Raw genomic sequence first — 24654 nt, forward strand, 5'->3', positions numbered from 1 at the left:
TCTGTCCTGTAAAGATATCACAGTACTCCCTACTTGATTTGCTCTGATAAAATGTACACACCCGAAAAAATCACAGCTTGCCTTTCCTCTTTTAAAATGCGTATTGACCTGCTTTATATTTCTAGCATTTTTGGTATTTATTTCAGATTTCCAGCATTTGATATCCCCCTGTCCACTTTATATTAGCCATCTCAATTTGCAACATAGATCCTCAGCAAATGACACCAAAACAGAAACTGATGCAGCTCTGCAGTACCATTCAAAGTCTATGTACACAATACCTCACTTGCTAAATCATTTCAGTATATCATATATTAGAATAATTTTAAATGATTTTACAAGACTAAATATTTAGAGCCAAAGTTCCTCAAGGGCTCATGCTAGAAAACATGAACAAGCTGAACATAGTATAACATAATTGGAACCTCACCTTTCTTTGTTATTGTCACTCCTGGTGCTACACAAAAAATCTCCAAACTCTACAGCAAGCAGCCAGTTAGAAATACACCTGTATAAAACCATCACAAATAGAAATATTTAAAATTAAGCTACAGTATAAGCTAAGTTAAAATTTCACCTGGATAAGTATTAAGACATTTCATTAAAAAAACAACTATTTCAGATCAGTATTCAATATGATCTTCACATTTCTTCAATTAAAAATCTCTTTCACTATGAAATTTTCAAATTAAACTATAGCTGAAATCCAATCCAGTCAAAAATTTCAATAAAGCACTGCATTATTGTAATTGTTGAGATAGATATGAAATGTTCAGATCTTCAAAAGTTATTTTTTAGTGAAACTAAATGGATGCTCACTAAAGTAAAGGATGTGATAATACTTTTCTGCCTCTGGATATCAGTGCTAGCACTAAGTAATGCCAGGCCAGGTATACCACGAGAAAATACAGCCCTTTTTAGAATAAGAAAACACTTGCCTTAAATTCAGCTTTGGAAGAGCATCTTCCATTGTATCAATAAAAAGTTTTTAATTTCTACAATAGCCATCTTTGGACATTTTTAGTACAATAAATTTTGTTCACTGTGCGGAATTGTGCCTAGTTAAGTGCCATGGACACCAGTTTGAGATTTCACTAAGGACCCTAATAGCCAAAAAGGAGAAATCTGTTTCATCTCACTGGGTCCTACCCAGGGGTAACCACTGAATCACCAAGCACCTTACTCAGCTTTCTTTATCGTTGGTTCAAGATTTTAGCATCTGAATTGTTATTTTCAAAAATAAGTATATAGCTCCCCCAACAGCTTGGTGAGTAAGTTAAGCATTCAGACCAGGAAGGAGCAAGATTTAATCCCTAGTCTTTGACGAGTTAACTGACCTCAGCTGACTGCCACGCAATTTTCACAGAATCAGAGAAATAATTCATGAGTTTTGCAAAATCACGACAGTTGTAAATATCACATTTTGCACCAGTTCTCACCTTGAAAGATCAGTGGGTCTTCGCATAATGTAGATTCTGGAAGATTCAATGCTATGCATTGTAAAGACTACGTACTGTAGATTTGAAGACTTATCATTCCAACTGTTAAGAAAATGAACAGCAGGTTTCAGTTTAGCTGCCATAAAATTGGGGGGAAAAACGAAAATTACAGAAGAAAATTGATTATCTCAATTCCATAAATGTAAACACTAACAATTAAAGATACCAAAGAACTTACAACGATGGTAGTGAAAATCTGGGCACGATACCCTCACTGAAATTAAACAGAAGCAAGTATATTAACGGAAACATACGGCAGTTAATTGCAACTAAATTCGGAAACTACTCCAGTAAAATAGCAGCTAGTTATGCCGAGAATCAAAATTAATATACAGTAAGTGCTTTGTTTCAATTTTTTGTTTATTTTTTATTTAATACATTTTAAAATTCTGCTAATTTTCTTGTTGCAAACATAAAAATAAAATATTACGTTGAATGCAGCTTGTACAGCGGCATGTAGGCTACTTGATGTACAGAATTTCCGATCACTTCCTATGAAAGAAACCAAAAAAAAATTAACGGAAAATTATGAAACTAATTTTGTGGTGTTCTTACTGTAACAAAGGTGATTGCGTGATGGAATACTTACAGCTGGCTTTTGTAGGCAACTATCAATCTGTGCTTCCACTAGCCTTTTAACATAATGTAGCGATTTCTTGGGAAAATATGGAAAAAGCAAGGGACTTTCTGCAAAGAAATTTAAAAAAAAATCACAATCATCCTGGCGCTGTACTACAAATAAGTTAACAATTTGATGCAAAATCCTAAATTATGGGGATAAATAAAATTATCTGCACTGGAAGTTAAACCCTGAACTATATTAAATATTGAAAATTTGCATGCAAGGCATCTGAAAAGAGAATCAGAGGAAAAGAAAGAGGTTGAAAACTTTTATACTAGTTATTCTGCAGAAGCCTGATACCAATGTGGGAGGTTTCTCATTCAAGGTGATTTGGCAGCTTGGTGAGCCAATTCTTGCCAAGCTCACTGAGGGAGGAATCAAAAGTTCACTTTTCTGGGTGCCTCTCATTCTGGAACGGTCTTTCATTTTGGGCTGGAAGAGGCACCTTATGTTCTAAAGTTAGGGCAAGTTAGTTTAACAATGCTGAGTTAATAAAGTGAAGAAAGCCCATATCAAAAGGGCAAAGTTTACATAACTTATTATTTTGATGTTAGTGGGGGGGAGCAATAGGAAATGATCAAATCTTTAATACAAACAAAATCGTCCAAATCTTCCAATAAGGGGATAGTTCTCCGATTTAATTTACATTGCTGATACTCTTGGGATCCTGAGGAAGTCCCAACCTGCGCACAGCTGCAGTACTTAAGCCAGAAGTTTAAAGTTCCAATTGCTGGCTTTACCCTGCCCGGATTGCTCCATGATTCCAACAATAGTGGTATAAGATTGGCCAAAACCAAGAGACATGGGCTGTTTCTGCCATACTTACCCTAGTTTTCACACAGATTTATTTTAGACTTTTTCCTAGCAGGTGTAAAAGTAAATCAGCTGGAGTGTCAAAGCATCCAGCATCCCCAGCAATGTTCACCTTCCTTCTGGCAATGTTCCCCCCTCCCACTCCCATTGTCTGGGCAATGCTCACCCCCTCCTGGCAAAGTTCAGCCGCCATCCTGTCCCGGCATTGTTCCCACCCCAGCAATGTTCACCCCCCCCTGGCACACCCTCCTCAAACAATATTCACTCCCCCCGCAGCACCACGCACCCCAGCAATGTTCAACACCTCCCCCCAGCCAAGAGTGTTGACCTCTCCTTCCCCCACAACATTGCACAGCCCTTCCCACGCCCCCTCTCCCAACTCACCTACCAGATTCACTTGCCCCTGTCGAGTTGATGTCAGAAGAGTCAGCTTTGTCGGGGGTGTGGGGTCAGGATTGAGTGTTTTTATGGGGTGAGAGGGGAGGGCTGAACATTGTTGGGGGTGAGGGCGGAGGCCGTCGGGTGGGGAGGAAGGGAAGGTGACGGCCGTCGGGTGGGGAGGGAGGGAAGGAAGGTGAAGGCCATCGGGTTGGGAGGGAAGAAGGGAAGGTGAAGGCCATCGGGTGGGGAGGGAGGGAGGGAAGGTGAAGGCCATCGGGTTGGGAGGGAAGGAGGGAAGGTGAAGGCCATCGGGTGGGGAGGGAGGGAAGGTGAAGGCCGTCGGGTGGGGAGGGAGGGAAGGTGACGGCCATCGGGTGGGGAGGGAGGGAAGGTGAAGGCCGTCAGGTGGGGAGGGAGGGAGAGAAGGTGAAGGCCGTCGGGGATGAGGGAGGGAAGGTGAAGGCTGTCGGGGATGAGGGAGGGAAGGTGAAAGCCGTCAGGGGTGAGGGAGGGAAGGTGAAGGCCGTCGGGGATGAGGGAAGGATGAAGACTGTCAGGAGTGAGGGAGGGGTGAAGACTGTCAGGGGTGAGGGAGGGGTGAAGACTGCCGGGGGTGAGGGAGGGGTGAAGACGGTTGGAAATAAGGGAGGGGTGAAGGTTGTCAGGCGTTGATGGGAGTTAGCACTCTTAGTGAGGAGAGGTTGTGCAATTTTACACAATGTAAGTCATTAACAGAAGGACAGACCTTAAGAGGCATGACTTCAATTCATGACAAAAAGGGGAGTAGATACGCTGGAATTACACTCGATAATTAGCCTCTTGACCGTATTTATCCCTGTACCCATGATGGAGCTGGCATCGGAAGGTGCAAAAGCTCCAATGTAAAATGGCCAGTGAGCAGGTTAAATCTCAGTCAGCGTCGGAGGCTCCCTCTCCGATCCCGATTGGAAGATCACAACAATGTGCCTCAGTCAGAAGTAGGATATTTCCCAGTTAGAATTCACCTTGGTAGAATTATCAATCTGTGCCAAGTAAGGAAACTATTAGGAACTTATTTGAGGCCACTCAAACTGCTAGCAGAGAAAACCATCCATCCATGGAACAGTATGGTCTAGATTTTAAGTCCTTTACCCTAGTCCCCCTTATCCACTAACTTTGAATTGAAAGTGCTCAATATTATTGGTACCTTTAAGATGGACACTGTTCTGCAAGAAGGAAAACCAAGGATTTCCCTCAGTCTCTGGAGGAGTTACTAGGTCATCATCCTCATCTTTTAAATACTGCAAAAATAAATTACAATTGAGCAAAATTAATCAACTTCCATTTCAATATTGAAAAGTCATGACTTTCTGAAGAGGAATGAAATAAAACATTCAAAAAACATTTATTCTTTGAAGCTTAATCAAAAATTATCACGTTTCAATTACATTCTTACAAGAATATATAAGTTTTCTATAATCTCTTCAGGAGTCAACTACATTATGGGCAGAATTTTGCCCTTGGTGGGGACTGTTGGGAATGCCTGCGATTGGCTCCGCACCATGATTTCATGCTGGCGGGCCAATTAAGGCCCGCCCAACGTGAAACGCGAGTGGCAGTGCTGAGTGCTGCCTGTGCGGGGAGGCAGAGGGGCAGTGTGAATGCGCGGGTGGAGTGCCTCAGAGATGAAGAGATATGTAAAAAATGAAAATAATAAAACATGTCCCCTCATGTGACTCTGTCACATGAGCAGGGACATGTTGTCAATAAAAAATTAAAGTTTTTATTTTTATTTGCTTTTGGAAAACTCATCCCACCCATGCCTGAGGTTTCCAAAAAAATTGCACAGGACACTTGGCCTCTTTGCCTGCCCGCCAATCGTTAGGTTGGATGGGCAGTGAAAAATGTGATTTAACTGGTTACTTAATGGCCTTAACAGGCCTCTTAATTGTCGGCGGGCATGCTGCCGGCTCCAGTCCGTGCCCGCCGACCGAAATATCGTGCAACTGCGTGTTGACGACGGCGCGCTCGGCCGAGTCAACGCGTGTCATTTCACACTCGAGTGGGTTGGGCGCGCGCCCGCCTGCCAAGCGAAAATTTCTGCCCTATGTACGTTATCCTATACATTGTAAAATAATTATGGGAAATACCATCCTTTTCCTCCAATTGACTTGTAAACTTGAGTTAATATTTATAAAAATTCGGCACATCATTCTCAAATTGTAAATAGAAGGAGGATACTTGAAACACACTATTCAAACTCAACATGAGTTTTTGGAAAATCAATATCACGAAATATTAAGCCAGACCAAGCTTAATGATACAAAAAAGGCATACCTGACCAACTCTCTCCACATTAAAATACTGACCCTTTTGATCATAAAGCTCTGGTGCCTTCACAAAACAAGAGACAAAACTTGGTTGAAAATCAGCATATTGGGTGACATTTTCTGAATAATCTATCAGCATAATTGTGGTATAAATTGCATTCTAAATTGTACTTTTATCCAACATAAGAAAGTTACATTCCCTTTTTGGTGCACATACAATTACTTAGCATAAGTATACAGAAAATCACTATCATTTATCAAAAATTGCAGTTCAGGTTATTTAGATAATCGGTGATTATTTAACTTCCTCATTCCTTGTTTAGTCTGTAATAATAATTAAATTTTGCTCACTCAGAGGGAAAGAAATCAATGACCTTTTGGAGGTTCATGTTGCCTTGTTAGTAAGATTATCTTTCACTACTCCAATGTGCACAGTGTCTCATTCTGAACTGAACCTTTCATTTTCTGGCTGCAGGGCGTCAAGAGACAGTGCAAGCAAGGTAATACACAAACTAAACATAACAGCTCCAAACAGTCCTGCACTAACAAAAAAAAAATCAAGGTACTATTGGGTTAAGAGGGTGAACATCTTTCAAATGAAAGGTGACCAAACCTATCCAGAATTAATCCAGAACGTTGTTTCTTCAGTATTCACATACAGTCACGATCAAAGGACAGGAATCAGCAGTGGAACTAAATGTTATAGGCAGCTTAAAATGACATACTGCTTTGATGCTTCATTATCTTCAATTGTCAAATCAAGACAATAATGTTTGTTAAATGTGTGCAAGCTACTCCAGTTATCTTACAGACAATATTAAGAAAAACCCTCAATAAATTGGCCAATGGAATATCACCAGAATGAATCCAAGTTTCCCTGCTGGCTTCTGCCCTGCCAGGGAATGACACAGAAAGACAAATGGATTATTTGAATGCTGCTCTGGGTTGAAAGCATGGATGAACTACCTAAAAATAATGAGGACAACTTTTTGCTGAAATGGATATGCTCTATATTTGAGAAGCCATATTGGGAATAGTTTTATTGGGGGATTTAGAAACCCTACAAGACGGTTGCAACTTGCTCATCAAAGAGTCTTCTTCCTAGGACTGAAATTGCCAAAAGTGACTAATGACCGATAAGGATGAAATGGTAATCAGGTACAGGTACAGCAAGCAATTAGGAAGGCAAATGGTTAGTTAGCCTTCATTGGCTCAGTTCATAGCACCCTCGCCTTTGAATCAGAGGGTTGAGGGTTCATGTCCCACTCCCGGAAACCAAGAACTGTGATTGTACTCGAAAGAGTTGCAATCTGTGACTGTTGATAACTCGAAAGAGTTTCATTGAAAGAGTGTTGGAGTAAGAAAGTCTTGCTGCACTTATACAGTGCTTTGGTGAGACCATACCTAGAGTACAGCATGCAGTTTTGGTCTCTGTACCCAAGGCAGGATATACTTGCCTTGGGGGGAGTGCAACAAAGATTCAGTAGATTCATTCCTGGAATAAGAGGGCTTCCTACGTGGAGAGTTTGAGTAGAATGGGAATTTAATCTCTGGAATTTAGAAGAATAGGAGGTGATCTCACCGAAATATATAAGATTCTGAAAGGGCTTGATTAGGATGATGCTAAGAGGATGCTTTCCTTGCTGGTGAGACTAATCTAAGCAGCAAAGTCTCAGGATAAGGGATTGGCAATTTCAGACTGAAATAAGGAGAAATTGAGCGTTGTGAAGCTTGGAATTCTCAGAATTGCTCAGTCGTTATACATATTTAAGACCGAGATTATTACATTTTTGGTTTCTAAGGGAATCAAGGGATATGGGGATCAAGGGCAGAATTTTCTGCCTGTCGGGCAGGCAGAGCAGGAGCAGACCTCATCGCCACCCGTGATCGGGTCCACGCTGCCATTTTATGTGGGCGGGCCAATTAAGGCCCGCCCAGCGTGAATCACGACTCCCGGGGACGACAGGAGGGCTGGTGGGATTGCAATGACCGCTGGGTCCAATGGCGACCCGGCAGCCTGTATTAAGAAGTTGCTGCAGCCTTTCAAAGGCTGTGAATCATGACCAACAGAAGGGCTCCCCAGAGTGCTGCTGGTGAGCAGGCCAGGCAGGAGAGTAGGGCAGAGGGGCTCTGTGCCCCTCCTTTTTTGGATGATTGTCTTGCTGCCCTCCTCGGGGAGGTGGCAGCACGGCGGGAGGTCCTCGTACTCCAGGATGGTAAGAGGAGGCCCCCCCCCACATGACCAAACATGCCTGGGAGGAGGTGGCGGAGGTGGTGAGCTCCCGCGACGTGGTGCAGTGCACCTGGATCCAGTGTCGCAAGCGTTTCAACGACTTGTTGCGCTCTGGAAGGGTGAGTACCATGTTGGCGTTGGTCACTTAACCAGGAGGTAGGCTATGCCCCCTGGTGCTCCCCTCCCCCCAAGTTTGAGTGTAGTGATTGCACTGAATCAATGATGGCATGTGTCCTTCGCTGGGTTGTCCAGCAGATATTGCCGATGCTGACGTCATCTTGAGAGGGTGGTGAAGAGATGGGTTCTGCCCCCGCAGCATGAGATATGCTGAGACCTACATGACTGTTTCGGGGGCAACCTGGAGGAGCTGCACCTAGGCGCAGTGCTGGAACTGCAGGACGTGTCAAAGTCAGGGTGATGACATGCTGGGAGGGGAGCTTCAAGGTGGTATGGCAACGATCGATCTGCTGCCCTCTACACTCCACGTGCTTGCGCCTTCTTAATATGGAAGGTTAGACCGTGTGGTGCCTAATGTGACATAGGCAGCATTTGGCCAAGGGGGTGGGGGGGACGACAGGCCTAGCATCTTTGTAAGAGTGTTCGGCAGCAGCAGGGTGAGGAGACAGTGGAGCCCTGCAATGTCCCACTCTGGTTGGGGTGGGCCGTCCACGAAGACAGCTTAGGTACAAGTAGCACTAATCAATGCTCTTCTCTCTTTTTTCAGGAGAAGAATGCACATCATGCCGCTGAGCGGGTGAGGACTGGTGGATGGCCAGCACAGTTAGCGATTCTCAGCCGCTTCGAGCAGGAAGCCCTAGATTTGGAGAGGCGCCATGCGTCCAGGTCCACTGGTGTTGGTGAGGCTGGGGTGCCATGGGCAGGTATGTATGCCCACTATTGTTCTCCCAACAGCCAAAGCAGTGCTGAATGTTCAGTGATTGAAGTTTGCAACATGGCTTGACCATTGCTTATGGAAAGATGAGTGCATAATGATCCGGGGGACAGGGATACACAATGACATTGTCTCCACGTCAACTGATCCAATGTCCTTGTCCTTCCTTTCAGCATCAGCGGAGCAGGGTTGGAAGGAGGAGCAGCAGAGGGCCCTGAAGTTTCACCAGTGTCACACCATCTCTGCCAGGCAGATACTAGCACCTTGGTGGGAGTTAGAACATTGGCTAGTGTCCCGGGGCACAGTGGTGAGGGCACCTCACAGTCGCTGGAGGAGTTAGCAGAGACAGAGAATGTCCATGGTGCCAGCAGTTGGAGGACTACAGGGGGCCAGACACATGCTCAGTCAGTGCCTCTGGAGTCACCCGTGACGCAGCAAACGCAGGAAATGTGGCCGAGTGTACGGGAGCATCTGGGGGAGATACATGAGGCTATGCTTGGCTTGGTGTTCGTGGTGGAGGAGACTATGCAGACTATCGCCGAAGCAGTGAGCCTCATGGCCGAGCACCATGTGTCCTCCATGGAGAGAGTGGCGACTCTCGTGGAGCGCCTCCTCCAGGAGACCCGTCAGGGCTTCCTGGGGATGCGCTCGGACCAGCAAGCCCTCACATCGGCATTGATCTCAGATGGTCATTGCCAATGTGAGAGATGATCTGGGCACCAAGTTTCCCAGCTAGGTATCCATACATCCACAGTGAGCAGGGAGGTCTGAAGCGACCTTGCATTGGCGCAGCAGCTGCTTGTCGTCTCTGCGGGCTCCTCTCAGGGCACTCTGGATGAGGGCAGCAGCTCCTCCGCCCCTCTCCCAGTGACTGTTGCATCCGGTGAGGCTGCGACGACTGGGGAGATGCCAGCTATGGAACTGGCAGCTCCCTCCCAAGCAGGGCCAGCAGAGGCTCCACGGGCCAGAAGACGACCACCAAGGTCATCGAGGCCAACAGGACAGCAAAGTGAGCAGGCTGCCTCAGATGCCACTCCCAGGGAGGGATCAGCACCAAGGTGTAGCACCCAAAAACGTAAACATAAGGCACCTTAGGCACACCACGGGTTTATCACTGGTGCATTTGTGCAGGCCCACAATGAGGTCTTCATGAGTTGGTGTAATTTTGAACACCTTTGTCATTTTGTTTCCTAAAGTTTCTTTGGTTGTGTGGACACTGCAAAGATCACCCACCGACCTCTGGAAGGAGCCGGAGACATAGAAGTTGAGGGTAGCTGTGACCTTCATAGCCACTGGCATGGGGTGTCCACCCGCACAGTTCGCGGAGATCTCAGGCCCAATCATCTGATAGATATAGTTGACTGTCTCTCTTGAGAGACGGAGCCTCTGTCAGCACGGCACCTCAGACATATTGAGGTAGCTGCTTCGCCGCTTGTACACCCTGGCAGCAGGACAGTGGTGACTTCTGGGGCCCCTTCTGCCTTGGAATATCTCTTGGCCCTGCACCCCTTGTGCCTGTGCCTATCCTCCCAAAGGTGGCTCCCCTGGAGGCTGAATATGCACACCTGGCCTCCTCCCCCTCCCTCCCTCCTCAGAGGAGGTGCCTCCAGTGGAAAGTTCAGCTCCCATTCCCAGGCTAAGGGAGGGCTTCCTGAAACCTGCAGGCCCAAAATAGATTCCTCACTGCAGAGTGCTGACCTGAAGGTTGAAAGCCCAGTCCAAGCAGCTGGTATGCGTTTTGAAATATTGCAGATCACACGGGTAAGTATCAGTAACTTTGAAAAACCAATATTTGACAGAGCACACTTGCGACCCCACTGAGCCCTCTTATCTCGGCTGTGAATAAGGTTCATACAAATGTGCCCTACCCGCCTGCCCGTTGTGCTGAAAAATCGCCGTTGATTGGTGCCTCAAGGGCCTTATGTGGCTTGTTAATTAATGGTGGGCGCACATCGGAGATCAACACGTGCCCACCCAACGAAATATTGCGATGGCGCGCGGTGATGTCGGGACGCTCGCCCGATGTCACCACGTGTCATTTTATGCACGGGCGTGTGGGGTCTGCCCCCACACGCCAACAGGAAAATTCTGGCCCAGGTAAGAAAGTGGAGTTGAGGTCGAGAATCATGATCTTATTAAATGGTGGTGCAGGTACAAGTTGTCATGTGTCCTGTTCCTGCTGCCGTTTCTTATGTTCTTAGAAGTAATCTGCAAAAAAAATCAATAAATTATCCAAGTATATAAAGTTCCAAAAACTCTTCACTGAATTGCAAGGATTCATTATAGAATAATATGACTTTATACCACGGGTCTGGAAAGCCATCAATTTCCTAAAGGAACAGAATTCCTCGGCATTTTGTTCTTTCCTCCAATTAATAATTGTAAATCCTGGTCATATGTGAAATCTAAATGAATGCAGAATAATTACAATTGAGAGCTTACCTCTTTAAAGTGCTCAGACAGGAAGTCAGCAACAAAGGATACATCTCTATGTGTCATCTGTATTTAAAATAAAATTAAGATGAATGGCTATGTAAATAATAAGCATCTGAGTTTCCATTTGATTTAATAAGCCTCAATCGTTCCGCCTTGGCCACTGTTAGGGGGAGGAAAGTAAATGAGAATTTATGGAAAGGGAGAATTCATTATAAGGGAATGAATTACTTAAATTAGAATCTTTAGGCAGGCCAGCGCAAATCAGTAAATCAACAATTAAACAGTTAAACCAGATGAACCTTATACACCCTTAGAGTTTGCAATCACCAGCAAGGTCCTGGGAGTTAGACTGGAGTCAGAGGATGGCAATAACATAGATTAAGTGTGCTCTTCAACAGATAGGGGAAGGACAGATGGTCCCAGCTTAGATAGGAAGGCAGGTCTCTGCCTGGGTGAAAGTAGGGTTACCTTCGTACCAGAGACCTGTCTGTTTAATGTAAACCTATATGTTGACGAGATCGGAATCTGGAGGATGTTCTTGTATGTGACCAATAATGTATAAATATGGTGAACATTTGTAGCTTAGCAGAGTACTGTCTCAAGCTGCATTGAGATAGTGCCCTCCTTGCAATTGCTCAAATAAACGATCGTAACCTGTACCCGAGTCTCCTGTGGTCTGTTCATCAAAGACACCACAACAATTTGGCGTAGTTGGCAGGATACTTGGATCGGATCCTCGGGACGGCTCTGCAAAGTGGGTGAGTATATTCATTTACCACCTGTAGTTAGTGCGGTAAGCCTACCTGAGAACAGTCTGGTCAAGTATCAAAGAATCAGGAGGAGGACTCAGGACAGGAGATAGGAGGCGCCAGGGGTAAGAGGCGGAGCCGTGCAGGCGGGCTAGTGGGGCCAAAGCCGCGCAGGATGGCCAGAACCATTACCAGAGATAGGAGGCTGGCGGGTTACGGTTTGAAATATAACCTTAGCCGAACCCCACAGGGAGGCCAGACCCCAGTGAAACTGCACATACCGCAAGAAACTAAGTTGTTAGGACCATGCGAACGTACCGCGCAGAGATAGACGGAAATAAGAACAGAGTGCCGTCAGGGAAACAGAATAATGCTATGGAACTCGACTGGGGAACTGCGGACTCCATTACGAGGTTCATAGCGGAACAGCAGTCAAAACTAATCACAAAAATGCAGAAGGAGGGGCGGAATCCACAGGGAACCCCCGGAGAACAAAAACAGTGGTGGTTAGAGCGAAAAAAAGGATAAGGAAAAGAAAGGGATGATGGTTATTATCACACTGTACCTACAGTTGTGCAGACGGGTTAATACTAAATTCCAGTCGATTAGAGAGAGAGAGAAACAAAGTCAGATCCAGGACAGATCAGAGCAGTGGCAGCAGCTAGTAGTGATACTGATCAAGAGGAGGAGAGCTCCAAAGGAGAAACTTATGAGGGAGCTGAGACTGCCCCACCGTACCCCATGGCCCCTATGGCTGTAACTGTTAGGAAAAGTAAAGTCAGGAGAGGCGAACTAAAATCCGAAGGGAGAAAGGGGGCTGGGGAATGGGAGGAGGATGAGGAGATTGAGAAAATTACAGAGAAAGTTAAGCACGTACCATTCAGCCCGGGGGAGAAGCAGGTTTTGCTTAATGAACTGCTGAAACTTAAAACTCGGCACAACAACCCAGATTTCTGGACCAAATTGCGGGAAATGCAAGATTTCCATGCAATGCACCCCCTTGATACCCATATACTGGTGAAGGTTAAATGCCCAGGGGATATCTGGGGAAGATTACCCCTGCAGTTTAGAAGTGGAGACTAGGCGAAACCTGGTCCCAGATCGGGAGAAGGCGACAGCTCTGCACAGGGAGTTTGAGAGGGCAGTCAAGGAAGCCTTGGGGGAGGGAGAAACGAATTGGGGGTGTATAATGTCCCGTGCGGGATGATGAGATTTTCCTGAAAATGTGGAAGGATGATTAGGACCCGAAAGGTCCGCTACTGAATTTTCTGTAACTTAAAAAAAATGAATTGATCTAAGTTACAAGAGCTGCTTGTGCTGAAGAGAGAGAGAGAGAAAAAGGGGGTAGCCCTAGGGGCCTTAATAAGCACTGACAGGCAGTAGCAGGGGAAATGTGAGCTTTCGTCAGTTTGATTGTCCCGATAGGTGGAGCCTTCAAGATCCCTTTATTTCCCCCACTGCTATTTGAAGTTTCGTTTAGAATATGAGAATATTAAGTCGTTACATTAAGGATACTGGAATATAAATACATACCACTAAATGTATGTTTGTTTGTGTGCAAAGAAGCATTCGTATGTGAGCTTTAATGTGTTTTCTTCTGTAAATTGTTATTTGTGTGTGCAGTTCAGCACTTTAGGGTTGAAAGTCCCATGTTAGATTAAAGGAGAAGTATACTAAAACATTCCAAAGTTTTGAGTATAAGGTTTGAGTTGAGATTTCTGGCAAAAAGGGTCACAATTTGAAGGTATCATGAAGCTAGACAGGGTTAGATGAACCAACCTCTGTACCACCCCCTTTGCAGACTAGCATCACCAGCTTCCAAGCTAATTGGGTTGATACATACGAGTTACATTAACTCATACGAGTTAGTATTCTAAAATTCTGAGGGGAAAAAATTACCTGAAGTTCAAGGGATTCTAGGAAAACCAAAAGACATAAACACAAGGTCTAGGTGGTTCCAATGGATAAAAAGGGGTTTCTTATGAAGAGATGAATTAAATATGAAAGGAAATCTGCATCCCAACAACACTGTTATTTGAAGTTGGGACAAGGCTAGGTGTAAAGTGCAGTGTAGTTTAGAAGATTACTTTTGAATCACTAGGATGCTATCTAAGATAAAGAATGTGTCGATAAACATACGGGAATTATAACTTGGATACAAATCAATACACATAAGAAAGAGGTAGTTTTAATTTTGATAGCGTAAATTACATTTCTTAAAGTTTAAAATTTGAGACTTGGTTCGTGATAAGGTTCTCAAAAGGGAATTTTCAGTTTAAAAGGTTTGACAACAATTGGCACTAATTCAAATGCTGCAAGCTTTTGTATTTGTAAGTCTGTTCCCAAGGTATGAAGCTAAGCTCAAGACCTTGACAAAGTTTGGCAGAAATCCAATTTTTGGCCGAGTTAATGAATCTGGGATAATTCTAAAAGAAACGGGTCAGACATAATTTAGACAATAAAATGTTGTTTGAGAAGAAGATAAAGAAGATGTCAATGCCTGATTTCCGTTTTTAAAACAGTTATGATAATATTTTATTTATTTTAAAGTCTTTCCAGGCAACCTGAACAAGATAAGATGGTAGCTGTTGCATGTGTAAAATGGTATGAGGCAAGTAGGAGAAAGAGTTAGGGAAAGAGGACACAATTTACAAACTTTTTTAAGGGAAGTGAATTTGATAATCTGGCCATCAACTGAGACATTGGAAACGCACAGGGGGAGATAAGCAAAGATCTAGAGACAGAGATCCTCGTTGACATGGAATAGTTAATACGGCCTAAAGAGCAAGGAAACATTATAAACGATCAAAACAATAGAGAAATTGAAATCAAGAGAATCTTAGGATGATCATGGTCAGGGAAAAAAAAAACTTAGAGATAAAACTATGTGGAATCTGTAGTTCAGGAATTGAAATGTAAGGAGAAATAATACTTAACAACATTTTACCACAAGATGGATATAGGTAAAGGGAAAGCTGGAAAAAGGCTAAATAGATGTATTACTGATTGTATTAATGTGCCTGCGAGCTACAAAAAGTAAGACCACAGGATTAACACTATGATGACAGACAGAGTTAAGCGGCTTGCAGAGAGAACTGTCACTGGAAGTGAAGATACTGAGCCATTGAAAGAAAGGATAAGAAGGTGCATTGTAGAATTGTGTCGGCAGTTTAAAGGAATTGAGGTCCGACATGGGACAGCAGCAGGAGACAGTAGACTGGAAGGAGTGGAGGGAGCCTATCCAGATGGATTCAGATCAGGGAACTCATTTCACAGGAAGAGTCATTAAAGAAATGTATAAATTTAAATTTAAACAGAAGTTCCACATTCCCTACCAGCCACAGAGCTCGGGGATGGTGGAAAGGATGAACTGAACTTAAAAAAACATCAATAACAAAAGCAATTCAAGAGACAGGGAATAGCCCAATATTCTAATGCGCCTTAGGACTACCCCAAGCAGGACCACCAGGTTCACCCCATTTAAATAACGACAAGGAGAGCAATGCAGTTACCCGAGGGAATCACAGTAGGAGTGGGAGATGTAGGACCACTAAAAGGAAGGATGCGAGACTATGTGAGGGAAATAAGTAAGCAATTGCATGAGTTAAGGAAAAAAGTCAGAGACCGACAGGTGATTAAGGATATGGAAACAGACAAATCCAAAGAGCAACAATGGACCAAGTGGGGAATAAGGTGATGATCAAGGTGAGCCTGGAGTGAACAGGCATGGACCATACGAGGTAATTATGACAGGTGATACATGCGCACTTGTAGATATGAGAACAGGAAGTAAATGGAGGCATTACACACTTTTAAAGGGTACATGACAATTGACCAAGCGGTAACCCGGACAACGGGAGCCGACGTTAATGTCTCCACAGACCTACGATCCTGGTCGTGGGCGTATCAGTACTGGCAACAAGGTTGAGGATCATCACTGCTCATCCCGCACCGCAGGAGGAACTTTGGTACAGCACAGACAGTGCCGAATGCGACACACAACGGGGAATGATAAATGTAACAGTAGGAGAACAAGTGCTTTCGAATTGTAGTAAGGGTTTGCTTCAGATCGGGCGTGGGAGGTCCACCACTATCCAGCCACCTTCCACATCTACTTCCACAGTCTGAGTAGAGATTTTTGAAGCCCCTCAAACCACACCGACTGACCCACCTTGTCTGACTATGCATCCAGGACCGACGAATGGTTTGGTACTGGTTAATCAGAAGTTTTGTATAATGTACACCACGAGCTGGTACCCGTAGTCTTGAACATATCCGGAATTTTCCCGCCCCAATGGTGCTCAGCCCATATTCGAGCACTATATATGGCTCGAATGGGGCAGCTGATGACTGAAGCATCTCAGTTGAACGGCGAGATGCGATCAGGCTTGGGAGGGAACCGCATTAAGAGCAGCCTGATAAATGATGCCGCTACTATATTTAATAAAGGGATATCAGTGGTTAATTCAGAACCTGGCAACTGTTGACCAGAAGATCCGTACCCTGAGCTTTAATCTTAAGGAGATTCTAGAGCGGGGACAGGGAATTCACAACACCCAATTAAATAAAGACCAGGACATGACACGGTTAATCCAAAGCCTGGCTAACTTGCTCGAAAGTCATGCGGGGACTATCAACAAACTGATTGAAATAGGGAAAAATATTTCAGACGAAGCGAGCAGAAATTATGTTTGCAGTACCTATGCATCTTGGGCACTGGAACAAGCCCGAGAGAATTTAAGACAGATTGATGAAGGGGTAGTTCCTTTATGGGTAACTAATGAGCATTTATTTAATCTTTCACGACACAAGGATCATGACTTGACCGGTTGCCAGCTCAGAGGTTTAACACGTGAATACAGAATTAATGTTGAATGTATAGTGAATAGTAATATGCTAATAGGCATTGTATTAGTAATACCTGTTATACCTATGTCAACATTATATAGAGTAGAAAATATTGGGGTTATATGGGAGGATTATTATCTTAGGTATCATGTCATTCCACCATATGCAGTAGACATAGAAGGGAATATAGTTAGTACCACATTAGAAGAGTGTAGGATAGAGGCCACCGCAGTAGTATGCAAACCCAATATATGAGACAGATGAAGCTAAGTGGATTTAAAGCAGCAGCAAACTGTACAATGGAAACTATATGGGCTGCAAAAAAACGGACCCATGTTGCATATGCAGGGAATGGGAGATATTGTATCACCACGTGGCAGGAAAGAATCCAGTACGGGAACAACTGGATATGCCCCATCCATAATCATTCAGTGTTCCTACATCCACAGGTGCCAGCAAGGGTAGGGAAAGTGGAACTGGTTGAAATATACAAGAGAGGAACGACTACTATTCAGGTCAAGGAAAGCTTTAAAGATAACCTGACACAGTATTTGAACCAGTTGTCCTACGAAATTCCCTTATTACCCAAGCACCTAACCACCATTCGGAGACAGGCTCAGCAGATATACGGAACTTACTATAAACTGCAGCAACAGGTTAGAGCCTTAAAAGAGGATATCGAGCAAATAGGTACCTCCACATGGTGGTGGTGGAACTAGGGCTCAAATGTACAAATACACCTGTGGATTCGGACAATCTCCCATGCCCTAGTTATACTTCAACTGATATTGATTATATATCCAAAATACTTGATTCATCACACTCGGAAGTCACAAAAAGGTGGCGCTGGGGGAGTTTTAACAGGTGGAGAAGAAATTTAGTAAGCCTGAGGCCTGAACTGAACGGCCAGATGATACAGATGGTCTGACAGTACCTTTTACAACCCAAAGCTGGATGACTGGCCAGCATCAATGGGCAGTGGTGCGTAAAGGGACGGTCCATGCCTGTTCACTCCAGGCTCACCTTGATCATCACCTTATTCCCCACTTGGTCCATTGTTGCTCTTTGGATTTGTCTGTTTCCATATCCTTAATCACCTGTCGGTCTCTGACTTTTTTCCTTAACTCATGCAATTGCTTACTTATTTCCCTCACATAGTCTCGCATCCTTCCTTTTAGTGGTCCTACATCTCCCACTCCTACTGTGATTTAATGTAGTTGACTACCTTGGGCTAGGCCAAGGGCCAAAAGGGGGGACTGTTAGGGGGAAGAAAGTAAATGAGAATTTATGTTGAGGGAGAATTCATTATAAGGGAATGAATTACTTAAATTAAAATCTATAGGTAGGCCAGCGCAAATCAGTAAATCAACAATTAAACAGTTAAACCAGATGAACCTTATACACCCTCAGGGTTTGCAATCACCAGCAAGGTCCTGGGAGTTAGACTGGAGTCAGAGGATGGCAATAACATAGATTAAGTGTGCTCTTCAACAGACAGGGGAAGGACAGATGGTCCCAGCTTAGATAGGAAGGCAGGTCTCTGCCTGGGTGAAAGTAGGGTTACCTTTGTACCAGAGACCTGTCTGTTTAATGTAAACCTATATGTTGACAAGATTGGAATCTGGAGGATGTTCTTGTATGTGATCAATAATGCATAAATATGGTGAACACTTGTAGCTTAGCAGAGTACTGTTTCATGCTGCATCGAGATGGTGCCCTCCTTGCAATTGCTTGAATAAACGATCGTAACCTGTACCTGAGTCTCCTGTGGTCCGTTCCTCAAAGACACCACAACAGCCACCAACAGATTTATATTTTTTAACTTTGTGTCTAATGATATGGTTTTCACTGATTTGCAAAGAAACTTATGGCATTGTTCACAGAAACATATTTGTAAGGGACAGACCATAGGAACATTCAGAACAGGAATAGGCCATTCGGAACAGGACTAGGCTGTTCAACCCATTGGACCTACTCTGCCATTCAATTAAATCTTAGCTCATCTGCACCTCAACTACATTTTCTTGCCTTTGCTCCATATTTCTTGCTACCTTTACCTAACAAAAAACAAACTATGAGGGAGGTTGAATGTTAGTTCTGATTGTATTTAATTCCAATTATAAATTGGAATGGCTACAACTATAGATATTGATTGTTCACAATATCTATTGCTGGTCGATGCCCTTAGCTGGTGAACTTTTATGAAATAAAATGCAATTCAACAGTCATTTTCTTCCAAAAGCAAAGACTAATATTACTTTAATAAAGTTGTGCAGCAGACTACAATGTATTCTTTGGAAACATCAAATTACAGTTTAGTTCCTTTCCGATGAAGGGTTACACTCGAAGTGTGTTGACCTTCCTTTCCATTTACAGGTAGGCTGACCTGCTGTGTATTTCTAGTATTTTGCTTTTGCTTCAGATTTCCCTTTTTAAAAAAAATTACGCAATAACACAGCTTGATAAAAGAGGTAATTGGCCAATTACATGCAGTGTTTTACATTCGGTTATTTTTGCCTATTTCTGCAATGATGTATCCAAACCACTGACTGCAAATGACAAAAGAACTTTATCTGCAACTGCTTCATCAAAATGGAAAATAAAATGTGATGACTTTTCTTAAACGACCTGAATTTAAAAGACCAAGTGTTAAAGTGGAAGAAACTTTGAGCAAAAGCTGAAGTATTTTTTTTTAAATTCCAGGTATTCCCACATTTTAAAACATAAATAAATTCAAAATAAGTTTTGATAATTTTCCTACCTGTACTGAAACCTGACATGTTAGGACTTCCTTACTTCTAGGCTGTAATGCAGCATCATAATTATGTTCAGAGCCCACCATGACCTTGCTACTCTTTATCTCTGTAACCTGCTCCAACATTATCCATTCCTGGCTCTGGACACTTGTGCCCCTCTTCCTCTCCTTCAACCCACCATTGGCAGGTGTGCTTTCAGCTGCCCAACCCCATGTTTTGGATTTCCCTCACGAAAGGCCCCGGTCTCTCCAACTCTTGCACCTCTTCAAAAGCCTACTTCTTCAACTAAGTTTTTTTGGTTGCTCCTCTTAGTGTCTCTTTCAATTTAGGTGTTTTTTTTTTGTCCACCTACCTATGTGAAGCACTTAGAAAGATTCTTCTATTTTAAGTATGCTAAACAAATGCAGGTTGTTTTAGTCCTTGTTAATGTTAAAGAAAATAATACAACTCTGCAACTTTGAATGAACTTCTATGATTACCTTGTTTAGCTCTGGCAAAACATGATCGTCAGACATCCTCAACATTGCTGAAAAACAAAATGAGCCTGATTATACCATAAGCATTTGTAGCAGTATATATTCAATGAAATATTTTGCTAATACTTATCAGCTCACACAATTATGAAAACAATATTGCAAATGCTGCCATTTGAAACAAACATGAGTTTGGCAAGCTGCAACTTAACCCTGGTTAGATGAGAACTTCTATCTGTCTCTGTTGAATTAAGTGCCAGCTATTAATGCAAAAACCTGAAGTTCAAGAGCTACTCAATGGAGCATAGTAAATTTCTTAGTTTAAAATAATTGTTTCCTGAACTAAAGCAGTTTATTAAGTTATTGTTATGATATGGCAGGTGGTAATTGCCGGCCTGCCCAAATCCCAAAGAGAAACTTGGCCAAGCTATCACAACAATTTGCAATTTATATTTTATTACGAGAAGGCATGTACATTGAAGTCAGACGTAAAGATTAACTACCACTTTTGGAGATCTTAAATATGAAGTTAAAACATTTATTAACAAAAGAAAAGAAAACCTAAGCACGCAAGATTACAGTTACGCAGTTAAGTTTAGTTTAAAACATTTCCCAGAAGATTTCTACTTAGCTAGACTCCCAAATAAACACTTTTCCAGGCAACAGTCCAAATAGATTCTTAATCTATAAAACATCCAGTAACATTATCACAAAGCACCCACCACTGCTATAAGAGAGCTATTTCACAGGCCTCTCTGTCTGGCTCAACAATGGAAATCTAAGGCTGAAACAAAGCCTTGCTTTCTGGAACAAGCAAGCACCTCCGGGGGGCAGAGACTGCTTTTCAAAGGCCTGTCTTTGCAGAGTCCACCCACCCAAGGTCTCACTTGGCCACTCCCCACATAGCGCTTTCAATCTTCCCTTAAATATATTTTCTCCCCTTCTATCTCTAAACCCAATGCTTTCTTTGGAAGTTACCTTTCCCAGAATATAAAAGTCTTTCATGTTGTCATTATGGCCAGCAGTCTTGGGAAAAATAAACTTAATAACTTTGCTTTATTTACAATTTTTGCCAGTTATAAAACTTCCTGTTATGCCTCTTTGCAATCCAACAGCTAACAATTCACTCCTCACTTATCTTCTAATGCAAATTCCCATTCATCCTGTATCTACTGGGATCTCATCTTAGCTCACCCATCTCCATTTCAAAATGCCTGCTTTTACACCTTCGATGGTTTAAACCTTGCAGTCTGACTGTCTTCATTTTAATTAAATTAGTTATACACACAGCCCCCACAAGTCTGCTTCACAGTATCCCGTAGTAATATTAGGAAAATGAAATTCTCTTTACAGTATGTATTGTTAAAATTATATAGACATGGCATTATAAAAATATTTATTATATTGAGTTGTAAATAATTTGGTAGTAGAGAACATGAGTATTACTGAAAAAATGGGATTTTATCAAAATTTTTCACCTTGCACTCATAAGGACAATTTGCAAGAATATAATGTAAGGGAAAATGACAAATTATACCGAGAGTATGAGAAGAGAGTACTGATTGTTTTGCAAGTGGACTCTGATTGGTAGAGGCATTGCCATGGAGAATGCACCAGTTGACAGTGACTGACAGTTAACTGTCAAGCATTGTTTAACACTTAAACCAGGCAACTTGACTCTGATTGGTCAGACATCGCTCTGAGCAGTGAACTAGCCAATGGTTGTCACTTATTTTGTTTAGTTACAACAGGTGCAATTTGTGTACATGTTCTTTCTGTCTGCAAAGAATGGGGCCCTGTGCATTAATATATGTAGCTTCCAGTACACACAAATGTGCCACACTGCGAGCCCGACTGATTATCTTAAATTGGCTGTCAGCGTAATTCTTGGCACACTGAGGGTTATTTAACAAATGTTGTCCAGTCATGGAATCACATCTAATGTTGGGCACTGAGTTTTGAAAGCATGGGCTGCTTGGGTACGACCTGTACCTTGCCCGTTGCGAGCAGTGGCTGGGACATGCTGTTTGATGCGATCCACCAGTCTTCAGGACGTACGGCCTGCACACCTAGCATCACACTGGCTCTGATATTCATATATCACATTGCTCATTTGTGTGATAGGCAGAACGTCAATTTGGCTTGACGCAGCATCCTGTTAGTGGTGAATACTACTTGTGTTGCTACTGCACAGTAGCAGCGTGAAACAGCTAGCTTCACCTGTTGCTTAAATATTTGAGATACCTTGCCCTTCCAGGGTAATCTGAGGTAGACTGGGTGCTTTCCAGGGCCAAAAGTGATGGCGTTAGGCCCGTTCATGAGTTTGTGCAATATCACACGAATGAGTAATGTGGCTTTGGGTCCTGGCAATATTCCAGCAATAGTACTGAAGGCTTGTGCTCAAGAACTTGTTGTGCCCCTAGCCAAGCTGTTCCAGTACAGCTACAACAGCCCAGGCATGTCCGGTACACAAAAAACAGGACAAAGCCAACATTGCCAATTACCATCCCATCAGTCTACGCTTGATCATTACTAAATTGATGGAAGGGGTCATCAACAGTGCTATCAAGCGGCACTTGCTTAGCAATAACCTGCTCACTGACACTCAGTTTGTATTCTGCCAAGGTCACTTAGCTTTTAGTCTCATTACAGCCTTGGTTCAAACATAGAAACATAGAAAATAGGAGTGGATCATTTAGCCCTTTGAACCTGCTCCGCCATTCAATATAATCATGACTGATCCTCTATCTCAACACCATACTCCTGCTCTTTCCCCATATCCCTTGATGCCTTTAGAGTCTAGAAATCTATTTCCTCCTTAAATATATTCAGTGACTTGGCTTCCACAGCCTTCTGTGGTAGAGAATTCCACAGGTTCACCACCCTCTGAGTGAAGAGGTTTCTCCTCATCTCAGTCCTAAATGGCCTACCCTGTATCTTGAGATTATGACTCCTTGTCCTAGGCCCCACAGCCAGAGGAAACATCATCCCTGCATCCAGTCTGTCTAGCCCTGTCAGAATTTTATACGTTTCAATGAGATACCCTTTCATTCTTCTAAACTCCAGTGAATACAGGCCTAGTCGGCCCAATCTCTCCTCATACGACAATGCTGCCATCCTAGGAGTCAGTCTGGTGAACCTTCACTGCACTCACTCTATGGCTAGCATATCCTTTCTTAGGTAAGGAGACTAAAACTGCACACAATACTCCAGGTGTGGTCTCACCAAGGCCCTGTATAGCTGCAGTAAGACAAACTTGCTCCTGTACTCAAGTCCTCTTGCAATGAAGGCCACATACCATTTGCCTTCTTAACTTCTTGCTGCACCTGCATGCTTTCAGTGATTGGTGTACAGGCACACCCAGGTCTCTTTGTACATCACCATTTCCCAATCGATCGCCATTTGAATAATACTCTGCCATTCTGTTTTTCCTACCAAAATGAACAACCTCACACTTATCCACGTTATACTGCATCTGCCATGTATTTGTCCACTCACTCAACTTGGCTAAATCACCTTGAAGCCTCTTAACATCCGCCTCACCACTCACATTCCCAGCAAGTTTCGTGTCGTCAGCAAACTTGGAAATATTACATTTGGTTCCCTCATCCAAATCATTGAAATATATTGTGAATGGGTGGGGCCCAAGCACTGATCCCTGTGGTACCCGAATAGTCACTGCCTGCCATTCTGAAAAAGACCCATTTATTCCTACACTATTTCCTGTCTGCTAGCTAAGTCTCAATCAATGCCAATATATTACCTCCAATCCCATGTGCTTTAATTTTGCACACTAACCTCTTATGTGGGACTTTGTCAAAAGCAGTCTGAAAATCCAAATACACCACATCCACTGATTCTCCCTTATCTATTTGGCTGGTTACGTCTTCAAAAAACTCCAGTAGGTTTGTCAAACGTGATTTCCCTTTCATAAATATTTGTCTAATTCTGTTGATATTTTCTAAGTGTCCTATTATCACATCCTTTATAATAGATTCGAGCATTTTGCCTACCACTGATGTTAGGTTAACTGGTCTGTAATTCCGTTTTTTCCTTCCTTGTTTTTTTAAATAGTGGGGTTACATTTGCCACGCTCTAACCTGCCAGGACTGTTCCAGAATCTACAGAATTTTGGAAGACGATAACCAACGCATCCACTATTTCCATGACCACCCCCTTTTGTATTCTGGGGAGTAGATTATCAGGCCCTGGGGATTTATTGGCTTTCAGTCCCTTTAATTTTTCCAGCACTTGCTTTTAGTAATACTAATTTCCTTCAATTCTTTCTTCTCAATAGACCCTCAATTCCCTTGAATCCCTGGGAAGTTATTTGTGTTTTTCTCCGTGAAGACAAACGAAAGCAATTGTTTAATTGCTCTGCTGTTTCCTTGTTTTCTATTACAAATTCACCCGTTTTGGACTGTAAGGGACCTACATTTGTCTTGAGCAATCTTTTTCTTTTTACATACTTACAGAAGCTTTTACTGTCCTCTTTTATGTTCCTTGTAAGTTTACCCTCATACTCCATTTTTCCCTCTTAATCAATTTCTTGGTCCTCCTTTGCTGAATTTTAAACTGCTCCCAATCCTCAGGCTTGCTACTTTTTCTAGCAACTTTATATGACTCCAGTTTGGATCTAATAC

At 43.1% G+C, this 24654-nt stretch overlaps 1 protein-coding gene across 1 annotated transcript in view; it reads right to left on the bottom strand.

Annotated features, from left to right (window-relative positions):
- The window catches only part of anapc4 (anaphase promoting complex subunit 4), a 136136-nt gene that overhangs the window by 25431 nt on the left and 86051 nt on the right, over positions 1-24654 (bottom strand). Inside the window, exons 18-26 of the mRNA XM_078545873.1 lie at positions 20018-20064; positions 11192-11248; positions 5632-5688; positions 4502-4595; positions 2089-2186; positions 1930-1991; positions 1678-1713; positions 1440-1541; positions 431-508 (exon numbers count right to left, since the gene is read on the bottom strand). Of these exons, the coding sequence (XP_078401999.1) occupies positions 431-508; positions 1440-1541; positions 1678-1713; positions 1930-1991; positions 2089-2186; positions 4502-4595; positions 5632-5688; positions 11192-11248; positions 20018-20064 (631 nt within the window). The remainder of the gene's footprint in view (positions 1-430; positions 509-1439; positions 1542-1677; positions 1714-1929; positions 1992-2088; positions 2187-4501; positions 4596-5631; positions 5689-11191; positions 11249-20017; positions 20065-24654) is intronic.

The sequence above is a fragment of the Cetorhinus maximus genome, chromosome 1, assembly GCF_964194155.1.
Source record: "Cetorhinus maximus chromosome 1, sCetMax3.hap1.1, whole genome shotgun sequence".
Classification (NCBI taxonomy): domain Eukaryota; kingdom Metazoa; phylum Chordata; class Chondrichthyes; order Lamniformes; family Cetorhinidae; genus Cetorhinus; species Cetorhinus maximus.